The sequence below is a fragment of the Spea bombifrons genome, chromosome 9 (assembly GCF_027358695.1).
Source record: "Spea bombifrons isolate aSpeBom1 chromosome 9, aSpeBom1.2.pri, whole genome shotgun sequence".
NCBI lineage: Eukaryota > Metazoa > Chordata > Amphibia > Anura > Pelobatidae > Spea > Spea bombifrons.
The window spans coordinates 32,760,507-32,782,130 of record NC_071095.1 but is presented as its reverse complement, the minus strand read 5'-3'; the positions used below and the strand labels follow the sequence as shown (position 1 = coordinate 32,782,130).

The window sequence follows — 21,624 nt, the reverse complement described above, 5'->3', positions numbered from 1 at the left end:
TGAATCACCACGTGGGTCCTAGGAAGATTAAACTTCTAGCCAGAACAGAGGGCACGCACAAAGAAACTAACCACCTCTGCTGGATTACCCTTCCATGCATCCACTATATCTCATGAGTTAATCATGACACCCATATCCTACGGTTTTGTTTTATGTTGCTGCTACTGAATGCCTTGATGTTGAGGAATTGCAACAACACCAGCTGATATTTTGAGGACATTTTTCTTGATTACTACTTCTGTTCCTACTGAAAATGTAATTAGTCCAATAAATATGTATATGATTAATATGTGCACTCCATGGTGAGTTACAAGTAAATAGTTCTGAAATGACTAAGCACTTTACAATTGATTCTCTATTTACATGCACTCAAGACACTTTATATTTATGCTACCATAATCCCTCCATATGCTCAGATTAGTCCTTTGAAAACCTCTGTTGTCTATATTATGAGATATTTATAACTTGATTGATTTTCTGTACAATAAAATTATTTATTTTTATAACAAACAAGGGCTTGTGTAGAACTCTTTCATGTAAGGTATACATGTTTTGAAGATAATTCTGCTGTTTTCTATTTTGAACCACATGGATCATATAAATATTTCTACAATAAGTTATATCTCGATTAACTCTTTTTGTGGCATAATCTCGTGAATGATAACAGTGTGATCTGCAAGAACTCTGTTTCTCACCACAGCCACACAGTCATACCAATGGTATTCATGGGGACCTCCAAATATGCAGTGTCGGCTTTGTGCATCGTGCTGGGCTTACTGGAAAAAGTATGGTGGGTTAAAGATGCCAACAAGACTGGACGGAGAGAGACCTGGCCCTAACCGTAACAACATGGTATGTATTATCCAAAAGTAAGTTTAAGGAATGCTATTAGGTAGTCAACCAAGAGCATTATCTTTACTTGCTTACCTCTCTTCTAACAATCTTAGATTTATCAGATTTGTGAGCAAAGATTAGCGTAGTCAGACCTTTCCTTTAAGAATTAATTTCTACCAGCTACTGATGATGGTGATGATGATGATGGAGAACCATGCAGAGAATCTTCAAATGATCAAACAATGCACAATTAGGTGCCTACCAACATTGTCAGATGAGCCATAAGGCAGTCTTATATTTTGCTTACTTTCTGGGGGATCCCAGAAGGATTAAGTATGTTAATTTCCATGCATGCTTAGATATAGAGGTGAAATAGGGTAAGTAGTATAATGGTGATGTAGGTAACATAGATCTACCTTTAGAGAAATTTTAATATGGAAATTTTCTTTTAAAAGTGCAAGTTATATGTTCCATAGTAAAACTGGTATGAAATGAGAAAATAAATAAACATTATATATTTCCAGAGTTCTCCCATTAAGGGCATTAACACAAACATAAGATTATCTTTGTTCTAGTAACACAGAGAGTCACAAACGAAAGAACAAAAATATATTACATGTGAATCTCCAGTCTTCTGGATAACACAATACTGCATGTGTTGCATTACATAATCACAATATTCCTCCAAATCATGTCTGCGCAAAGTGTTTTCAACCTAAGAAATTTTCATGGTTGAACCAAAAACTTGCACCTTTTTGATTTGGAGGGATAGCTACCACCAAAAATCAAAATAACCCCCCATAAACTGTACATTGCATGAAAGCAAAGCACCTGATGATTTCCAAGACACCCAACTTATCTTTGTAGGTCATGCACAGTAACCACAAAACCTTCAACAGAGTATTTTTGGTTATTTTTCCTCGGGTATATATTTTTCCTCTGTGGATTGATGCTGTACCGGGAAAAAGAAATACACAAAAAATCATTTTCCAAGTCTCCCTAACACATACCACATGTGCTCAAAGCAGTTTCAAGATGGTAAATGTTCACCTTGTAATTTGGGGGGGGATAACTACTCATAAATACCAAAATAATGCCCAAAAACTATGTATTCCCTAAATGCACACACAGTGGAGATTTCAAGGCCACCCTAACTATCTTCTAGGTGGGTTACTGCAATCACAAATCTAATGGCAACACAGGATCTTGAGGGTTATAATTTCTTTGCCCTTTTACATGTCAGGAAGGTTTTAGGATGGATGCTGCATGCTGTTCCACCTGGAACAGAACATAGAACACAAAAAAAATAATCGCCTACTTTTGCTGAGCGCCTAGATGCAACATGAGTGAGTGTGCAAAGTGGTTTGGTTGAACTTGATGAACCTGTCTTTTTCAGTTTTACTATGTCACTAAAGGCAACAACAAAAATGGCCAAAAGACTAATCTCTATGGGACAGGGATTTACATTATTTATCTTGAGTTGTCTGCAAGCTGATCCTTTTTATCTTTTTGACAGAGTCCGCATGGACTTCCTTTGAGACATAGCGGGAGTCCTAAATTTGCCATGAAAACCAGACAAGCCTTCTATCTGCACACCACAAAGCTAACCAGGATTGCAAGACGACTATGTCGAGATATCTTCCGTCCGCGGTACGCAGCAAGACACCCATACATGCCAATTAACAGTGCTGCCATCAAAGCAGAGTGTAGGTATCCCTCCACCTAATTGAAAAAGATTTATTTTTTGTCTCAAGCAAAGTATGTATTAACTACCGTAAAGATCAGCCATTAAGTTATACAGGACCCTTCTTGCTGGAGAAACTTGCCAGTGTTGACCCTTCATAATGAACAGTGATATGAGGGAGTTGAAACCACCACTCTTTCCAACTCTCCCTTCAGTGACTAAACCTACGTGTAGACTCAACATTCTTTTGTAGAAATTTTGCTAGTAATTGCAGAACAATGCAGCTTTCCATTACAGCGCTAAAGCATCACATCTGAGACAGGTCATGTTTTTCTATTTAACAAATTTGTTGCTATTTTATATAAACCATTCTGTTCATGTTTAGTTACACCAGGTGCAAGTAAAGCACATTGAACTACCACCTTCACTTATTTTGAGGTTTGAAACTGCAATGTTATTTTATATTTTCTATGTAAGTTTTACCTTTTCTGTAAAATGGCAGCTTCCGCTTTAAAAAAAAAAAAAATAGTATAAGAGCTTTCACCCTGAGGTGAAGATGGCTGCAAAACTTATCAATTGCACCAAAGAGGAACAGCATTCTGTCATACGCATTTTGTAGGCAGAGGGTGTACCGGGAGCATAAATTCATCTTCGCGTATGGGGATAAGGTTTTTCCTCATAGAGTCGTCTATGAGTGGATTGAAAAGTGCACTCCGGACGTCCAGCTACAGCTAGGACCACGAGGAATGAAGAGAGAACACTGGAACTGATTTTGTGAAAACAGAAGAATAACCGTTGAAGACGTTGCAGGAAAGCTGAAAGGGCTCCAAATTGCCATTTGTGAGATGGCAAAACATTTCTGCAATATAGGGGGTGATTGTAGAAATAGGATGTGTGACATGGTGTCACTCTACCTAAAAATATATGTGTTTTATATGTTGTGTAATTGTTGTATTTTTTTTTTCACGTTTATTTTAATTTTATACAATCCAAGTTCTGTATGAAGCGAGATAGAAAGATTAAGTATAAAATTTCTAATGGGTCTAATTAGATTCGGCACGATTAACACTCAAGGGCTTAATTCCCCACAAAAGAGATTTTTAGCTCTCCAGAGATTGTGGAAAGAGAAGATAAATGTTGTCTTTTTACAAGAGACACACTGGCGAACAATAGATAAAATCAATATAAAAAATCAGAACTATCCCCTATGTGTAGAGGCATCTTTGAAAACAAAAAAAAAAAGGGGGGTAGCAATTTTATTCTCTAAAGATATAGACGTAAAAATTAAACACATGGAAATAGATCTAGATGGCCGCTATATCATAGCTACAGTAGAGATAAATAATATGATACTAACATTACTCAACATATATGCACCTAATAGCTCTCCTGTAATCTATTTAACAAACATTCTGGAGAAGACTTTAAAAATAAAACAAGGCCCATTAATATGGATGGGAGATTTTAATTGTGTGCTAGACCCCCATTTAGATAAAAAGCCGTTAAAAAAGTTAAATAAAGAGCGTAGTGTTATTCTACAAGCAAACAGATTTCAATCCCTACTAAATAGACATAGTTTATATGATATTTGGCGTATATTACACACAACCGAAAGATTTTACTTGTTTCTCTAAAACGCATTGTGCTTATTCCCGTATAGACTTAATTGTGGGAGATATCGGGTTGACATCAAAATTTAAAAATACTAAAATCCATGAAATCACGTGGTCTGACCATAACTTGGTAACTACGGACATAGAAGATTCTGTGAAAAAATGTCTTCAGAATGGAGGTTGAATTACAACCTATTAAGGAAAAATGCAGATGTTGAATATATAAAAGAAATAACTCAATTATTCTTTAAAGAAAATGATGTAAACAATATGTCTGCATCCAACTTATGGTGTACATACAATGCAGTAATAAGGGGACATTTTGTTAAATTAGCGGCACATATTAAAAAAAATACAGAAGCCAAATTATCTGATTTATATATAACTTTATTTCAGCTAAATAAAATCAACAAACAGACCCCCTCTAAATTAATTACTCAGAAAATTGAAGTTATAAAGACCAAGATAAATATAAAACTTATGGAACAGACCAATAAAGTGTTGATGGCACTAAATTCTAAAAGATATTACAAGGGAAATAAAGCAGATAAAATGCTCACGAACTTGTTAAAAAAAAGAAGAGAAAAAAGAATTATTTCTAAAATATCATATAAAGGCAATATCCTGATGGACCCGAATGAAATAGCTCAAGCTTTTAATGATTATTACAAAGCTTTATATAATTTACCGGATAATGCAACAGAAACAGATATCCAAGATTATTTTTCAACGAGATTCTTCCCTAAGATCTCGGAAGAAGCTTTGATAGGTTTAAATGCTCAAATTACTCTGGAGGAGGTCCAGAATAGAATTCGAGAGCTGAAACAAAAAAAAAATCACCAGGTCCTGATGGTTTTGACTCAAGTTTCTATAAGTTATACATAGAGGAACTCTCCCCATATTTAGTAAGGTTATTTAATGAAAGTATAGCTAGAGGATCCCTTCCAGAAGAACTTTTAAGAGGGAATATAACACCAATTTTAAAATCAAATAAAAATCCAGAAGAGATAACTAGCTATAGACCGATATCTCTCCTCAATACAGATGCTAAGATATATGCGGCAATATTGGCCCATAGATTAAGTGTAGTACTACCACAACTAGTTCATACAGACCAAGTAGGCTTTATTAAGAATCGGTTAGCTACTAGTCATATAAGAGCAATTGCTGGTATTTTTGAGGAAAATCTTAAAACAAATATTCCACAACTGACCCTCTCGTTAGATGCCGAGAAGGCTTTCGATAGGGTCAGTTGGAGATTTATGGCAGGAGTATTGAAAGCCTTTGGATTTCGAGGACGAATATACCATGCAATAATGGCTCTATACACTAAACCAATGGGTAAAGTAGAAGGTCCTGGAATCATATCAAAGTGGTTCCCCTTCTCGAATGGCACTCGTCAGGGCTGTCCTCTTTCTCCGCTATTATATGTTTTATCTCTAGAACCCCTAGCTAGAGACATCAGGGCGGATCAGAATGTGAAGGGTTGTGGAAAAGGGAGAATGCAAAAAATTAAACTATATGCAGACGATGTGCTACTGACAATTAGGGACCCAGTAAACTCCATAAAACATATTATGAAATGGATAGATCAATATAGCTGGGTCTCTAACTATAAGTTGAATATTGATAAGTCAACGGCTTTACCCTTTAATTTGGATTGTACACAAAGACAATGCATTGAGACAGTGGGATTCAAATGGGTTAAAGATAACTTTACCTACTTGGGGATAAGAATTAACGCTGTACCTAAATCTTGGATGGAGATTAATCTCCTCCCCTAATCAGAGATATGAACCTGTCTTTTAAAAAATGGAGAGGACTATATATCTCATGGTGGGGGAGAATAAATGCGGTTAATTCATATACTTTGCCTAAGTTTATCTATATCTTCAGGATGGTTCCACATATGGTTCCGGTGAGCTGGTTAGAACTAATCCAACGATTGATTAATAAATTTATATGGGGAGAAAAAAAACCTAGATTGAAATTTCAAGTTATTATAAAAAATAGAAATCAAGGTGGATTGGCAGTCCCCCTGATAAGAGAATATGCACAAGCGGCATTATTCATGCAGGCTATCTTAACACAAGCGAACAACGCAAGACAGGAAATCTGGTATAAAGGGGAACTACCGGGTAATAACATAAATGGGGACCTACAATATCTGTTCTGGATCTCCTCCAGGAAAGCCACTGAAATTACTGCAACAGGAACTAGTTTAGCATTGCAGCATATAGAAAGAAATTGGCATGAGATTAAATCAAAACTGGGACTAGAGGGTATGATACCAACTAGTCTTCCTATCTCTAATTTAGAATATATGATAGAAAATGTAAACCTTTTTACTTGGAAACAGAGCGGCATAAATAAAATACAAGATCTAATCAAGGGAGACACAATTAAGACGTTCCAGCAATTACAAGCTGAATTTAATCTCCCAATAGGAGAATGTTTTAGATACCTTAGGGTAAAAAGTCTCCTCCAAAAAAAATCAGCGTCAGAATTGGAACATGCAGGTATATAATCCACTTAAACAACTAGTGGAAGGAGAACAATATAGGAACCTTTTGGCAAAATCTTTAAAGCTGATTAAGTTATGTAGAATTGAATATATTTTTCCTGCTTTGGCAAAATGGGAAACTGATCTAGATATGATGATAAACAAAGAAGACTGGAAAAAAGCTTTAAACATAACATATGACTCAATACATTGTTTAAATTTAAATGAGCTCCAATTTAAACTTATGAATAGGTGGTATTTGGTTCCCTCTGTTTTGGCAAAAATGTTCCCCAATAATCTTTCAAATTGTTGGAGATGTGGTGCAGAGAAGGGAGACATGCTCCACATATGGTGGAACTGTAACCCTATAAAAAAATTATGGCAAAAGATTTCATATGCTTTAGTAAATAAATTTGGATCAGATTGGGAACTTACCCCTGAAAGAGCACTGTTACATTTAAACTTACCTAATGATGGAAAAAAAGGCAACCAATTCCTTGTACATGTGCTGACCGCAATAAAAATAGTAATCGCCAGAAATTGGCGTTCTGCGGAGCCAATTTTATGGGCTAAGATAAAAGCTCAATTAATATATCAGTGTATTATGGAAAAGGGAATTTTGATACAAACTCGTTGGGACTCTGACATTTCCACTCTTTGGGAAGACAGAATAAAGTTTGTTACTGAAGGTAATTTAGACCCTTGAAAGATGAGTAATACTCGCTAGAAAATTCGAAAAGCTAATACACAGAACATGGATAAAAATTTCTTTTTTTTTTTTGTCTTGTCCCTTATGTATGTTTTTATGTATGTTTTTTGTTAAAAAAAAAAAAAGAGACATGTATGTGTTTCGAATGCTGCACGGACTGGCAGATTTCCACAAGAGGGCTCAAACCCACAGTAATAAAGATGTAACATGTAAAAAAAAAAAAAAAAAAAAAAAAAAGTGTTATGATGTCAGGAACTGAATTTCAAAGAAAAAAGAGATACGATAGACTTTAAGGCTAGTGGTCGGCAAATTACATATTCGAAGTCATCAGCTGAATGTACAAAGCTGCACATTAACTTTATATAGTTTAGACCTGGTCTGCGGCCCTGTCGGCCAATGCCCCACCAAGCATTTGCCCAGTATACCAAACGGCCAGTATAGGCCTGTTACTGTTTCAGGTAGCCATGTGTATAGATTCAGAATTAAGCAGTCCTCAGCCTTTTGTATTTGTGAAAAAAGAATGTGGAAAGGACTAAAAAAAAAAAAAAAAAAAGACGTTGCAGGAAAGCTGAATGTAAGCGTTTGATCTGCCTATGCCCTGATTTGTGACAATTCAGTTAAGTGGGTGCCTAAGCAGCTGACAGAGGAGCATAATGGCCCATTATGGTGAAGAAGGTGGTGATTTTTCTACATCACTGGTGATGAAACATGGGTTCACCATTACGAGCCCAAAAGCAAGCTGCAGAGTATGCAGTGGAAGCATCCATCATCTACTGTAGCAAAGAAATTCAAGACGCAACCATCTGCAGGAAAGTTGATGTTGAGTCTTCTGGGACTCTCAAGGACCTTTTCTCGAAACCTATCAGGAACCTGGATCATCTGTCACACATGCAATGTATTGTGACATGCTTCAGAGATAATTGAAACCCGCAATCCGCTCTAAAAGAAGATGAAATTTGTCAAAGGGAATTGTGGTGTTGCACGCACGACAATGCCTGCCCCCGCACTGCAGCTTACACATTGGAAACCCTCAGACAATTGAAGTAAGGGGTTATGGAAAACCCAGCATATAGTCCGGATTTAGCACCATCTGATTTCCAATTTCTTTGGACCACTCAAAGAAGCTTTTAAGGGGAAGAAGATTTTCACGTGATTATGAGAAAGCTGTGGTGCATCAGTGGTTACGCGTGTCACGGAGCTGGTTAGTCCGACTGACTAGCTCCGCTGACTTTTGCTCCCTTAGCCTGGGACAACACACTTTCCCCGGCTCCCCAGTCACTAGCCAAGACTCAGTGTAAGGTAAAACCAAACGAAGACTACTTTAGGGACACAATATGTATATAGGTTGAACTTGATGGACTTTGGTCTTTTTTCAACCTTATGAACTATGTTACTATGTTACTATGTTTATTTTGGACACACAGAGCTGGATATATCCAGCAAAACACACATTAACTTAAAATACGATATTGGGACACAAACCGCCCCCTTAACCCCTTGATGACAATTGCCGGTCCGGGCACGTCACGGAAAATCAAGTCGTTAACGACAATTGACGTGCCAGGACCGCAACTTATTTAAACGGGTGCAGAAAGCGATCTATTTTCGCTTTCTGCACCCAAACGGCATTGCTGTAATGCCATTGTATGGCGGCGGACGCCCGTTTTAAAAGCGTTTAGGAGGCGATCAACGATCACCTCCTAAACTTAAATGGTGTTGCTGGAATGCCTCGATCAGGAGGCATCCAGCGACACCAAACACTTACCACTGGATGGACTGTGACCAGCCCGGGAAAAAAAACAAAGACGAAAAAGTTCGCTAGATGGTCTCCAGACCCTCTAGAGAACTCTGGCTCCACTTGCAGGTTGAATACAGGTACTGCATTCAACCATGCAAGTCAATGGAGCCCAGCTTTCTAATCACAGTGTGATTTGTAAAAATAAATTAAAAAATAAAATTAATAATAATTAGAAAAAAATAGTAACAAAAAAACAGTAAAATGTAAAAATAATTTCCCACTGATGTCACTATCAGGGGAACCTTCAAGTTGAAAAGTCAAGTTTAAAAAAAAAGTCAAAAAAAATAAAATGCATATAAAAAAAATATATTTTTGTGAGCAAGTCCTAAAATTAGCATATTAGCTTAAAACAATTCTCGCATGGAAAGAGTTAAAATACTGGCATATTAAATGCCCATGGGGTGTCTACTTTAAAAAAAAAATTATGATTTGATGGGGTAAAATGAATTGGCCGGGTTCAACAATGTCCCAAATAACACGGGGGGAAGGATGGCCACACATCTAATTTCCAATTAGAAAAATGCACACGTACCAAATGTGGCCTTTTAGTTCCCCCAAAAAATGACAAACCCATGCATGTGGGGTATCACTGTACTCAGGAGATGTTGCTGAACACATATTGGCGTGTCGTGTGACAGCGGCATAAACCAGGAGCTGTAAATTCATACATAAAGTAGGTGTGTGAGGGAAAAATACACACAAAAAATACTACTGCAAACTTTGAAAAAATTCTGGTGGTAAAATGTGTGCATGCAAAGAGTTAAAATACCAGCATTTAAAATACCCTGGGGTGTCTAGTTTTCAAAAATATATGGTTTTGTCGGGCACACTGAAATGGCCCGGCTCAAAGATGTACCAAATAGGGCATGGGCAGTGGATCCCCAAATGCCAAAGTTCAACATTGAAAAATGCGCATGGCCCAAATATGGCCCTTTTGCCCCCAAACAGCCAGGCAAAATCATTCATGTGAGGTATCGCTGTACTCAGGAGATGTTGCTAAACACATATTGAGGTGTTTTATGATTGTGACATATACCAGAACCTGTTTATTCATACCTGAATTAAAATGTGTGTGAAAAAACAAATGCAAAAAAAATTACTACCATAAAGTTTGACAAAGGCTGATGGTAGAATTGGTGCTTGGAAAGGGTTAAAATACTAGCATTTGGAATACCCTGGGCTGTCTAGTTTTCAAAAATATAGGATTTGATGGAGTAAATTGCTTGGGCTGGCTTCAAATATACCCGAAATGGCACATGGGGGGAAGAATTACCAGATTTGGAAAAAATGGCTTTGAAATAGCAAAACGCTACCTGTACTTATTGCCCCATAAAGTGTAGAAAAAAGCAAAAAAAAACAGAAAAACATTGGGTATTTCTAAACTCAGGACAAATAATAGAATCTATTTAGCAGGTTTTTTCATTACCTTTTATAGATGAGTAAAAGATTTTTCAACTAAATTTTTTTTTCTAAATTTTTCACCATATTTTATACTTGTTTTAATAGTAAATAATATGATACAATCAAAACAATGTCATCTAAAGAAAGTCCTTCTTGTCCTGAAAAAAACAATATCTAATGTGTGTGGGTTCAGTAAACGGGAAATAAGAAAATTGCAGCTAAACACGAGCAGCGCAGAAATGTTAAAACGGCCATTGTCACGAAGGGTACAAAAAGTAAAATCAGCCTTTGTCACGAAGGGGTTAATCTGCCTCCCAGAGACAACAGGGGCAGTAACGGGATTAACAATTCAATAGTGGTGGGGGGAGAGACTGATTTATACAACATACTAATGCACCATGGGGTGGAGGGGTCTGATATTAAATTAAAACAATGGTGGTCACTCCCTGCTTGCAGGCCAGTGATGACATGATATACTGCTGGGGGTAGCCACAGAAGTCTTTACAAACCCAGGGCCCATAGTCAATAGGGAGGAGGCTGGCAGTCAGGCCTCTCCAGTGGTCCCAGTGGTGGAGGGTCCCGTCACAATTCTCCCCCTTCCGAATGGGACTGACCCAGGAGGAGACCCCAAACGGGTTGACTCTGTAGTCAGTCATTTAATTTGGCCCATCAATGCCCTCCCAAAATTGGTGCTCCTGCTGGGGATATGGGCCGGCTGCGCCATCTCCCGGGTACTGCTGGGAAGTGATGCCACCTGCATCCCCTCCCTGGTTCTCCTGCTGCCGTTGAGGAGGGAGGGAGGTCAGGTTCCTCTGGTCCCGGAATTAGGTTCTGGCGCTGGGGAGATGGACCGGCTGTTCCACCTCCCTGCTTCTGCTGGGGAGGCGGGTCGCCTGCTGTATCTCCCTGAATTCCTGCAGCTTTGGTATGTGCTGGGCAGAGGCCAGCGATGCTCTGCCTCGTTGCCAGCGCTTCAGCTGGGGTTAGGGAATCTTCTGGGTCAGCCTGCCGCTGGGGAGGGAGGACCGGTTCCTCCGCTCTTGGACATGTGAGCTGCCGCTGGGGAGATGGGCAGGCTGCTGCATCTTCCTGGATCCCTGTAGCCATTGAAGGTGTAGGGCAGAAGCCAGCAGCGCTCTGCCCTGTTGCCAGCTCTTCAGTTGGGTGGGTGCTAGTGGAGACCGCAGTCCCATCCACTCCACCCAGAAAACGTTCTTCTTTTCCCTGGGAAGAGAAGCCAATTGCAAGCCCTCCCGGACCAACATCCTCAGATGTAAAATCAATTAGATCCACAATCTCTGGATCCGGTTGTGGTGTAAAGTCACACAGCTCTGGTATCGGATCTGGATTAGCTGCCCAGTATCCATGTGACTGAGGGGTAGAGACCGCAGTCCCATCCACCCCGCCTGGGTCAACATCTTCAGATGACCACTCCATAACATCCACAAAATCACTGGACACTGGGGCATTCTGTTGAACACGGTCAAACAGTTTTTTTATATGCCTTTTTCCAGTTCCTACTCCTGTGTAATTAAAAAGTCTAAATCACCTAGTGCATCTGGGAGGTCCCACTCCCTGAAATCCCAGATGTCCTCAATCCGCCACTCCGCTGTACTTCCGAAGTTTGGCAGAGCCCCATAGGGATTTTCCAGCTCTACCTCCTGTTGGACCAGCTTGTCCAATTCGGATACCCATTGCTCCTGGGGTTGCTGTCCCAGCAATGACATCCGTATTTCCCGCTGGTCTCTAATCCTTTGTTTGGAGCTTGGAAGACACTGACCCCGGCGTATAACAGCCTCCTGGAGGGCCCTCTGCCATAGTGACCTTCGAACCAGTTGCCTCAGATTCTGGTATTGTTCTGTAGGCAGAGCAGTGGTGTGTAGCAGGAGAGGATGACCCGCAGTAGCCCCTGGAATTCTGATGTCACCTCAATGTCCTCGTCAAGGCGACCGAAGCCTGCCGTCCTGTCGGTTAATCCCGGCAAAAAGGAAGTGTCCCTCAGACTAAGAAACAAATCCCACCACTGCCACCAATGTGACTGAGCTGGTTAGTCCGAACGACTACTTCCGCTGACTTGTGCTCCCTTAGCCTGGGACAACACACTTTCCCCAGTCACTAGCTGAGACTCTTCCCACTCTAGAGACACTCTACAACTGGGTCTTGACTTAACACGTTGCTTCACTCACATCACCACTCTGACATCCGTCAAAGATTTAACTTTTTTTTTCTGCCCCACATACATCAGATTCCCGAATAGACTACATTTTTCGGATAAACTTTCCCTGCAGCAACTGGTTTCTTGCCAAATAGGTACTATCTCTTGGTCTGATCACGCCCGATTTTACTTACTATTAAACTAGACCATCCAATACCAGGCTTAATGGAGACTTAATGACACTCTTACACTCTGACGCTCACAAAACACAAATTCAATCTCACCTTACGCAATATTTTCAGGACAATCAGTCCCCAGACGTCCCCATTGAAACTCTATGGAGCGCTCATAAGGCGGTTATCCGGGGTAGACTAATTAGCTTAGCTACATACATCAAAAAACGGGCTACTCTTTCCCGTGATACCTTGCTCCTCAAACTATATGACTTAGAAACTTGAAATAAAATATGTCCTACAGACTCTATGACTGAGATTAAACAATTTCGACTTCAACTTGACAACCTTAACTCCCAACACATCTCTTATATGTTGATGAAACGGAAACAACGTTCCTTTCCCAAAGGCAATAGGGCAGATACCCTTTTGGCCAGAAAATTACGTCATGGCTGTATCCAGACCACCGTATGTATGTGATCGAGATGGTCATAAGGTCTCTAATCCATCTCAAATAGTTGTAATTGTACAATCTGCACAATGACACTACATCTCATCACCCCTCCTCCTCAGACATTGACACTTACCTCTCTTCAGTTATCCTCCCATCCATCCCTCCTGACATTGCAGAACATATAAATTACAGAACTTTGAGAAGTTCAAAGAGCTGTAGCTCAACTCAAGGAGGTTACACCTCCTACTACCACACATTAGGCCCCTTCATGTTAACCCTTTTTCGTTCCTATATGTCCTCAGGTCTTATTCCATCAGAAAATCTTTTTGCCCATGTGATAACAATACCCAAACTGGGTAAGCCCACTGACAGCTGCTCCGATTATAGGCCCATTTCCCTTCTCAATAACGATATCAAAGTGTATGCTAAAATCCTTGCAAACATATTGTGTCCCCTCCTCCCTTCCCTCCTGCATACCTACCAGGTACATACCATATTTGCTCAAATATAAGACAAGGTTTTTTTTCAGAGAAAAATACCCCTCGTTTTATATTCAAGGTCATTTTATAATCCGACCTCAAGTAGAGGTTTGGCTATAAAACTAAAATCCAGGTCCCCGAAGCGCTGCAGAGGGCTTGGATCCTCCTCTCTGGCAGCCGGTGGACATCTGCGCGATACGCGCATACAACCTCCGCTGCTGCCTGCCACTTCCGCTGGGCTTCTATGACGGATCTCCGGGGTGACATGACCTTCCGGTGCTCCGTCATCGAAGTCTCCGCTGAATATATTGAAAAATATTCAAAACTTTAAACACCCCACGGAGCACCATTAAATCTATTAAGAAATGGAAACTGCAACAAACAAAATCATGGACCAGCAAGGAAGGCATTAATAAGGGAGGCAACAAAGAGACCAAAAATAACTCTGAAGGACCTACGAAGCTCCACAGTGGATTTTTGAGCATCTGTCCATAGAATCACTTTAAGCTGAACTATGCTTTATATGAAAGAGTGGCCAGAAAAAAAAACATTGCTTGAAGAAATAAGTAAGGAAACACGTTTGCTGTTTCCTAAAAAACCATGTGAGAGACTCCCCAAATGTATGGAAGAATGTACTCTGATCAAATGAGACTAAAATTTAAACTCAACACCCCTTAAATGCAAGGATTGGGAAACTGGTAAGTATTGAAGAATGATGGATGGCACTAAATACAGGGAAATTCTTGAGGGAAACCTGTTTCAGTCTTCCAGTGATTTCAGACGTAGGTTCACCTTCCAGCAGGACAATGACCATAAGCATACTACTAAAGAAACACTCAAGTGGTTTTAAGTGGTTGAGAAACATTCAGATGTCTTGGAATAGCCTAGTCAAAGCCCAGACCTCAATCCAATTGAGAATCTGTGGTATGACTTTAAGATTTATGTACACCAGCGGAACCCGTCCAACTTGAAAGAGCTAGATGTGCCCCAAGAGACTTGCATCTGTAATTGCTGCAAAAGGTGGCTCTACAAAGTATTGACTTTGGGAAAGTCAATAGTTATCCCCGCTTACGTTTTTTGTTTGTTTGTTTCACAATATAAAAAAAAATATTTTGCATCTTTTAAGTGGTAGGCATGTTGTGTAAATCAAATGATACAAACCTCCAACAAATCCATTGTACTTCCAGGTTGTAATCCAAAACATAGGAAAAGTGCCAAGCAGGGTGAATACTTTTGCAAGGCATTGTATAGAACGCAAGCCGAACGTTCTTTGTATTTGTATTCAAATCTGGTAATTGTATCATCTTTTTGTGTAAAATCAAATTTAGAAAGCGCTCACATTTTCACAGCTCTATATTTTTCTATATGATATTACACATGTAGTCCAGTCATATTTTTTGCCAGTAGTGTATTTGCAATTTTATTTTAGTATTTAATAATTTTGTCACGTATTCAAAAAGTACCCTAATTTAAGTATGTCGTGTTGTACTTGTTTGCAGGCACAACACGGCTTCCAGAAGCATCAAAAACACCGCTCATCTTAAAACAGGTCATTCGGAAACCTTTAGAAGAGGTGCTGCAATACATAGGTAGAGTGCTTTTTACAGTGGGTTATTTAAGTTAATGGTATATTGAAACTGATCGCATTTGATATCTTCCATTTTCCAGAAGCACACCCCTGCCCACCCAAGCCAGATCCAATAAAGAACATTTCTACCAGCATCAGCAGCAGTCTTACACCTTTGAAGTCTTCACCAATCATAAACAATGGATCTCCAACTATTTTAGGCAAACGCAGCTATGAGCAGCATAATGGTATGGATGGTATGTATCTTTTTTTGTCTTTACTTTTTCTTTAATTATACACCTACCAAAGATGATTTGTAATTTTCAATACAATTCTCAAATTGAGAATAAAATAGTGAAGTACTTGATAATATAGTTTAGTATGTGATATTTTAGGTGACTGCACAATTTTTAATGGCATTGCTATGTAGTACCTTCCTAGACTTTTCTTAGTCAGAATATTGAGCTGGGTGATTAACGATGAGGCAGTATAAGGAGTCAGGGTGTTTATTTGGGCCAAGATGAGTGCTAGAACACATATACATGGTTAATATGCAGCTGGCTGAAAACATTATATAATGCAAAAACTAGAACTATAAAAGAATGAGAGAAAGCAGCACAGTATTTTGAAAACTTTAAGCTGATACATGTAATAAAACAAGTGGTGGGAGTTCCCCGTTAACCCCCTTAACTGTACATCCTAAAAAAAAACATCCAGTAAAGCCCTATAGGATGTCAACTGCAAGGTTTTGCAGAAAAAAGGACAGCCCTGCAGGATCTGTCTAGACCCTGCTGGGATATTATATTGCCTCCCTGCTGGGCGATCGCGGTCTATGGAGAAGACTTGCAGTGTTGGTGGTATGATTTATTGGGAGACTTTCTCTGGGTGAGCATACAAAATAAGTGTGCTAGGTGGAAGGAACTCAAGTGTCATATTTCTGCTTCTATAGGTTTGTTAATTAGGTTGTACTTGGGACTAACAACGTAATGCTGCCTAAAATGTGCCGCCAAGTAGGTTTATGGACCTTTAATATACCTCGGCATAAGCATTTCTGAAATTCTGGCTGCAAAAAATCCTGAATGTTTAGGTCATCATCTCCCAAGGGAAGTAGCACACATTTGTGACACCTGAAAGGTGAATAGGTGGAATGGTATCTAATCCTGAAGTGCAGAACCTGGGACAGAGCATCTAGTATAACTGGCTTGAAATAGAAATTGTGAACATACATGTCACCTGTAGACTCTATCAAATGTACTCCTGCTTGAAACACAAAGAAAAATGTTTTTCTGAAGACAGAGGAAATTGGCCTTGGTATAGGAGATGTCTCTTATAAAAGGTGTGGTGGAGGTTCTTCTCTGTCCAAGCAAAAGATCTTCAACATTTCCTGATTAAGCCTGTGGTATCTCATATCGTACTGTCTATTTGCGTTTAATGACAAACAATCTTATTGCTGGATTGAACACTGATATCCTTGTTGAACAGATGACTTCTGTCTTGGAACTGAGGTTGACCCCTGAAAGCTGATGTTTTTTCTATGGTATTTTCTTGGAGGGTCCTGTGGAGTTTTGCTTTTTTAATGTTTAATTGTACATTTGTTTCCATCTTAGTGGTGGTAGTGAACTTGTCTGTCACAGTTTAAGGACATTGCTTTTTGTTTATTTTGGTTTACAAGCTTTTCCTTACTGATACTAGTTAGACTGGATCCCATGAACAGCTTCTTCAGGCTTGCACAGTTCTATCTACAAATGTATTCATCCTCAGCATATATGAGACATATCCCTGAATGAAGCCAACATGGGAGGATTGAACTTGTGCTGGGACCTAGCATGTCCTATTTAAGGAATAAGTAGTTCTATCACATACTTCAGGGCTTGACAAATTTGTTGTGAATTTAGGCGCCAGCTAAAAAAGTTAGGAGCCAGGATTTTTTTTTTAAACTAACTTCCAGGTCAGTGCAGATTTTTTTTTAATTTTTTATTTTTTTTTTTAACTCTTTCAATGCTGATGTTCCATTGGAGCACATCATTGACTCATATTTAGTCCCCACAAGCTTTTGGGGACAAATATTAACCCCTGCAATGCCACGAATGTGTCATACACCGTTGTGGCATTGAAGGGGTTAACGCTGCACTGTCGCTCTCATGGAGCGATTGGGCAGCAGGGGACGATTGGGCAGCAGGGGAGGGTTGGGACCGAAGAACCCTGTCCCTGAAGCTGCCTCTGGCAGCTGGGACGCAATTGCTGGTCTATAGACCAGCCATCGCAGGGGGAGTCTCTTTGATGACTGCTGTAGGCTTCCATGCCTACAGGAGTCATCAAAGGGCTTGTGGGGGCTCAGTTTTGCTGTTGCTGGTCTGCCTGGGCTTCCAGGCAGACCACCAGCAGCAGAGCCCCTTGCAAAACAGGAATTAACCCCTAAATGCCGCAAAACATTGAAGGGGTTAACGCTCTCATGGAGCGATCAGGCAGCAGGGGGTTTTTCCTGCAACCGCGTTTTCAGCCTACAGGATCACTCCATGGGAGTGATCTCAGGCTCCGGGGCGGGCTCGAAGTGGCTGTGCTGTCTGCCCAGACTGCTGGGCAGACAGCAGCAGCAGCAGCGCCCCCGCGTGGTGACGCAGGGGCAATTTTTAGTAGACGTAAGAGGCTGACAAACACCTAGGCGCCTGGGATTTGTCGAGCCCTGACATACTTCAATTAAAAAGTGCTTCTTTATGTGATCTCCAGAACTGCATTATGCTAAGCATGTAATGTCTTTGTGATACAGAAAGTTACGATGACTCCTCCCATGGCATACATTAAAAGTGGGCTTCTAACATAGATATATTTCTTTTTTTAACACTAACTTAATACACTCAGCTGCAAATGTAATATTTTGAAAATTCTCCAAACTATGTTACTTGTGGTCATTGCCACACATATTTGTGGCCATTTCTGAACATACACAGAAAAAAACTCAACTGCATTTTTTTAGTCAGCAGATTAAGCTTCATTTGCACTAAATGTGTCAAAATTCAAGTTTAGCAGACAGTTCCAGCTGTAGCGTTCTTCTGGTCGATGCAAGCCTAGTATGTATGTATATGTATAATATACACTTTATGGACAAAAGTATTGTGACACACCTCTTAATTATTGAATTCAGTTGTTTCAAGTAGACCCAATGCACTTAGCCATGCATTTTGCATTTACAAACATGTGAAAGGAATCGATATTAGTGGTATTGTTGGAAAATGGAAGCCTTTAGGAACAGCAGCAACTCCGCCACGAAGGGGAAGAGCACGGGGCAGGGCCCACTGTACTATGAGTGCTAAGGGGCATGGTGCATAAAGGTAGCCAACGCTCTGCTGATTCCGTAGCTCAAGAGTTCCAAACTTCTACTGGCATTCTTATCAGCACAAAAACTGTGCAGCGGGAGCTTCATGGAGTGGGATTTCATGGCCAAGCAGCTGCATGCAAGCTTCTATTACTAAAGTAAAATGCCAGTTGTCAGATTAATTGGTGTAAAGCATGCCACCACTGGCCTCTGGAGCAGTGGAAACGTGTTCCATGAAATTACGAATCACGCTTTTCTGTTTGGCGGTCTGATAATCGAGTCTGGGTTTGGCGGATACCAGGAGAACGTTACCTGCCTTACTGCATTGTGCCATCTGTAACATTTGGCGGAGGAGGGATAATGGTATGGGGCTTTTTTCAGGGGTTGGGCTAGGCCCCTTACTGCCAGTGACGAAAATCTTTGTTTCGGGTTACCAAGACATTTCGGACAATGCTATAGTTCCAACTTTGTGGGAACGGTTTGAGGAAGGGCCTTTTCTATTCCACCATAACTGTGCCCCTGTACACAAAGCAAGGTCCATAAAGGCATGGTTGGATGGGTTTGGTGTGGAAGAACTTGAATGGACCGCACAGAGCGCTGACCTCAACCCCAGCAAACACCTTTGGGACGAACTGGAACAGAGATTGCAAGTCGGGCCTTCTCCTCAAACATCAGTGCCTGACCTCACAAATGATTTACTGGATGAATGGGCAAACATCACAACAGAGACTCCAAAATCTTGTGGAAAGCCTTTCCAGAAGAATTGAAGCTGGTTCAGCTGCCACTATATATTAATGTCTATGAATTTAGAATGCTATATCATAAGTCCCTGTTGGTATAATGGTCAGATGTCCCAATACTTTTGTCCATTTAGTCTGTGTGTATATATAAATGTAAAAGTTTTTTTTCTTTTACTTGGCAAAACCATCCCTTACAGTCACCTTCTAGTTCTCCCAATATTAGCACTCATATACATCGTTCCTTGGTTATATATAGATATATATATAAATCTTAACTTATTCACTCCAAAGCCAACTTTAAATAAAACAAATTAACCCCCTTTTACAGGAAGATATTGATTGTTCCCTGTATCCTTATCCTCATCATCAATACAAATACAAAACAAACCAAGAACTGTGAGAGTGGTCAGCATTAAACATGGCAGCCTCAAAATAATTATTAAAGGCAGGTCAAATGTGTAGCCATTGCAGCTAAAATATCTGGATGAAAGCTGGCTGCTGCATACTGAAAAGCTCATTTGACAGCCCTTCTGTCTTTCAGTCCATAGGATCGGAAAAACATAAACCATAAAATCTCCAAAGAAATAGCTGACTTGTGGCTTTGGCAAATGCATTGTTAATCTTAGGAACCTTTCAGGAATCAGAGACTTCATAATCAAAGGGAAAATACATCTGTAAGTAGTCGTTCTCATGATATTTTCATTGTTTGTGAAATATGTTAAGCAGAGCTTCATTGTAGTGCCCTTCCACATTGAATAACTATGAGCTATTCAGTATTCCACTTTACTACAATATCTCATGACAGAAGCTCTGGTTCTGGGATACATGAGGAAGACCCTAACCTGAACAAGAACTGGACAGCGATTCTATGAACTACAGGAATAGGCATAAGTTGGAGTCCATTAGGAGCTATAACCTGGTTATGTAAATGGTATATATATAAATTTATAATGTTTTCCCCTCTAAATCCTCACAAGATTAGGTAAAGTGACGGAAAATCCCCTCCAAGTTTTTTAATTCAGGTGTCCTGATTTCAGAAATGCCTAATCTATATAGATTTCCCATACTTTCCGAGCACTTATAGGGAACATACTATAAGGTGTGCATTATTTTTTACATTAGGTATGATGGGATTGCAACTCTAATTTTAAACAAATAAACCAAAAATACCCACAAAAGTATATATCTCCGTAAAGCTAACAACTCAGACTATCGTATCAGTGGTATTTGGGCACTCTTCATGCAGCTATTTGGCCACCAATCACTGTCAAAGGTGGCCGCAGCAATGAATTCCCACGCTTTTTTCACCAACACTTCTGTGTTGCTTAGATTTTTTTGCACAGGGTATGTGTTACGGCAGAGAAACCCAGCCAAAATTGTTAAGCTGCATCTCCTGATTACAGAAGTACCCCACTTACATATCCATCACTTACATATAGTACCCTATAGGGTAGTATTTTTCATACTTATCACACTAAACATAAAGGTGTAAGCGCGCATGCCCCAGTACACAACCTAAGAGTATATCTATATATTTATATATACTTGCATATAATGTGGTTTAGATCTCTTTTGGCCCTGTAAATTGAGACACAGAGAGATCATAGTGTAACCCATTAATGCAGTTATGATATTAATGGGGTATAGAATAAACTCACATGAGAGAGCCGTGAACAGGCTCGATATAAATACCTCAGGGTGTCCACTTGGGGTGTAAACAAAAGGATGCCTTCCTTCTGAACCCACCCCAGGCAGTAAAGTATCCACAAAGTTCTTTTCCTTCTGGATTCTTTTATTTTTTTAAATGAGAACTAGAATTTCCTCAAATATAAAAATACAATATGTTTACATTCCCTGAAGCTGCCTGTGGCAGCTGAAAACGCGCTTTGAGCCTACAATTGCTCCGTGGGAGTGATCGAAGGCACAGGTGTGTGTGTGGGGGCTGTGCTGGTCAGACAGCAGCGGCAGTGCCGCCGCAGTTTTTTTTTGGATGGTATGTCCCGATCGCGAAGGGGTTAAAGGTTTAGGAGGCAATCGTTGATCGCCTCCTAAGCTGAAATGCCTCAGTGGCGAGGCATTCAGCGACACCGAACACCCACCCCAGGGTGCACTGTGACCGCTCCGGAGAGAGGTCACAACCAGTGTTCCCTCTAAGCTGTGAGCTTGTGCACATAGCTATGTGCACATAGCTTTTTAAGAGA

At 40.0% G+C, this 21,624-nt stretch overlaps 1 protein-coding gene across 5 annotated transcripts in view; it reads left to right on the top strand.

The window, feature by feature from the left end:
• The window catches only part of MTA1 (metastasis associated 1), a 116,242-nt gene that overhangs the window by 61,833 nt on the left and 32,785 nt on the right, over window positions 1–21,624 (top strand). For 2 of the 5 annotated variants that reach the window (XM_053474861.1, XM_053474863.1), the window contains exons 13-16: window positions 701–852; window positions 2,351–2,540; window positions 15,303–15,392; window positions 15,472–15,618. In XM_053474861.1, coding sequence (XP_053330836.1) covers window positions 701–852; window positions 2,351–2,540; window positions 15,303–15,392; window positions 15,472–15,618 — 579 coding nt within the window. Of the gene's footprint in view, window positions 1–700; window positions 853–2,350; window positions 2,541–15,302; window positions 15,393–15,471; window positions 15,628–19,964; window positions 20,354–21,624 lie in introns of those variants that run through there. The other 3 variants (XM_053474860.1, XM_053474862.1, XM_053474864.1) reach the window with 2 other exon arrangements.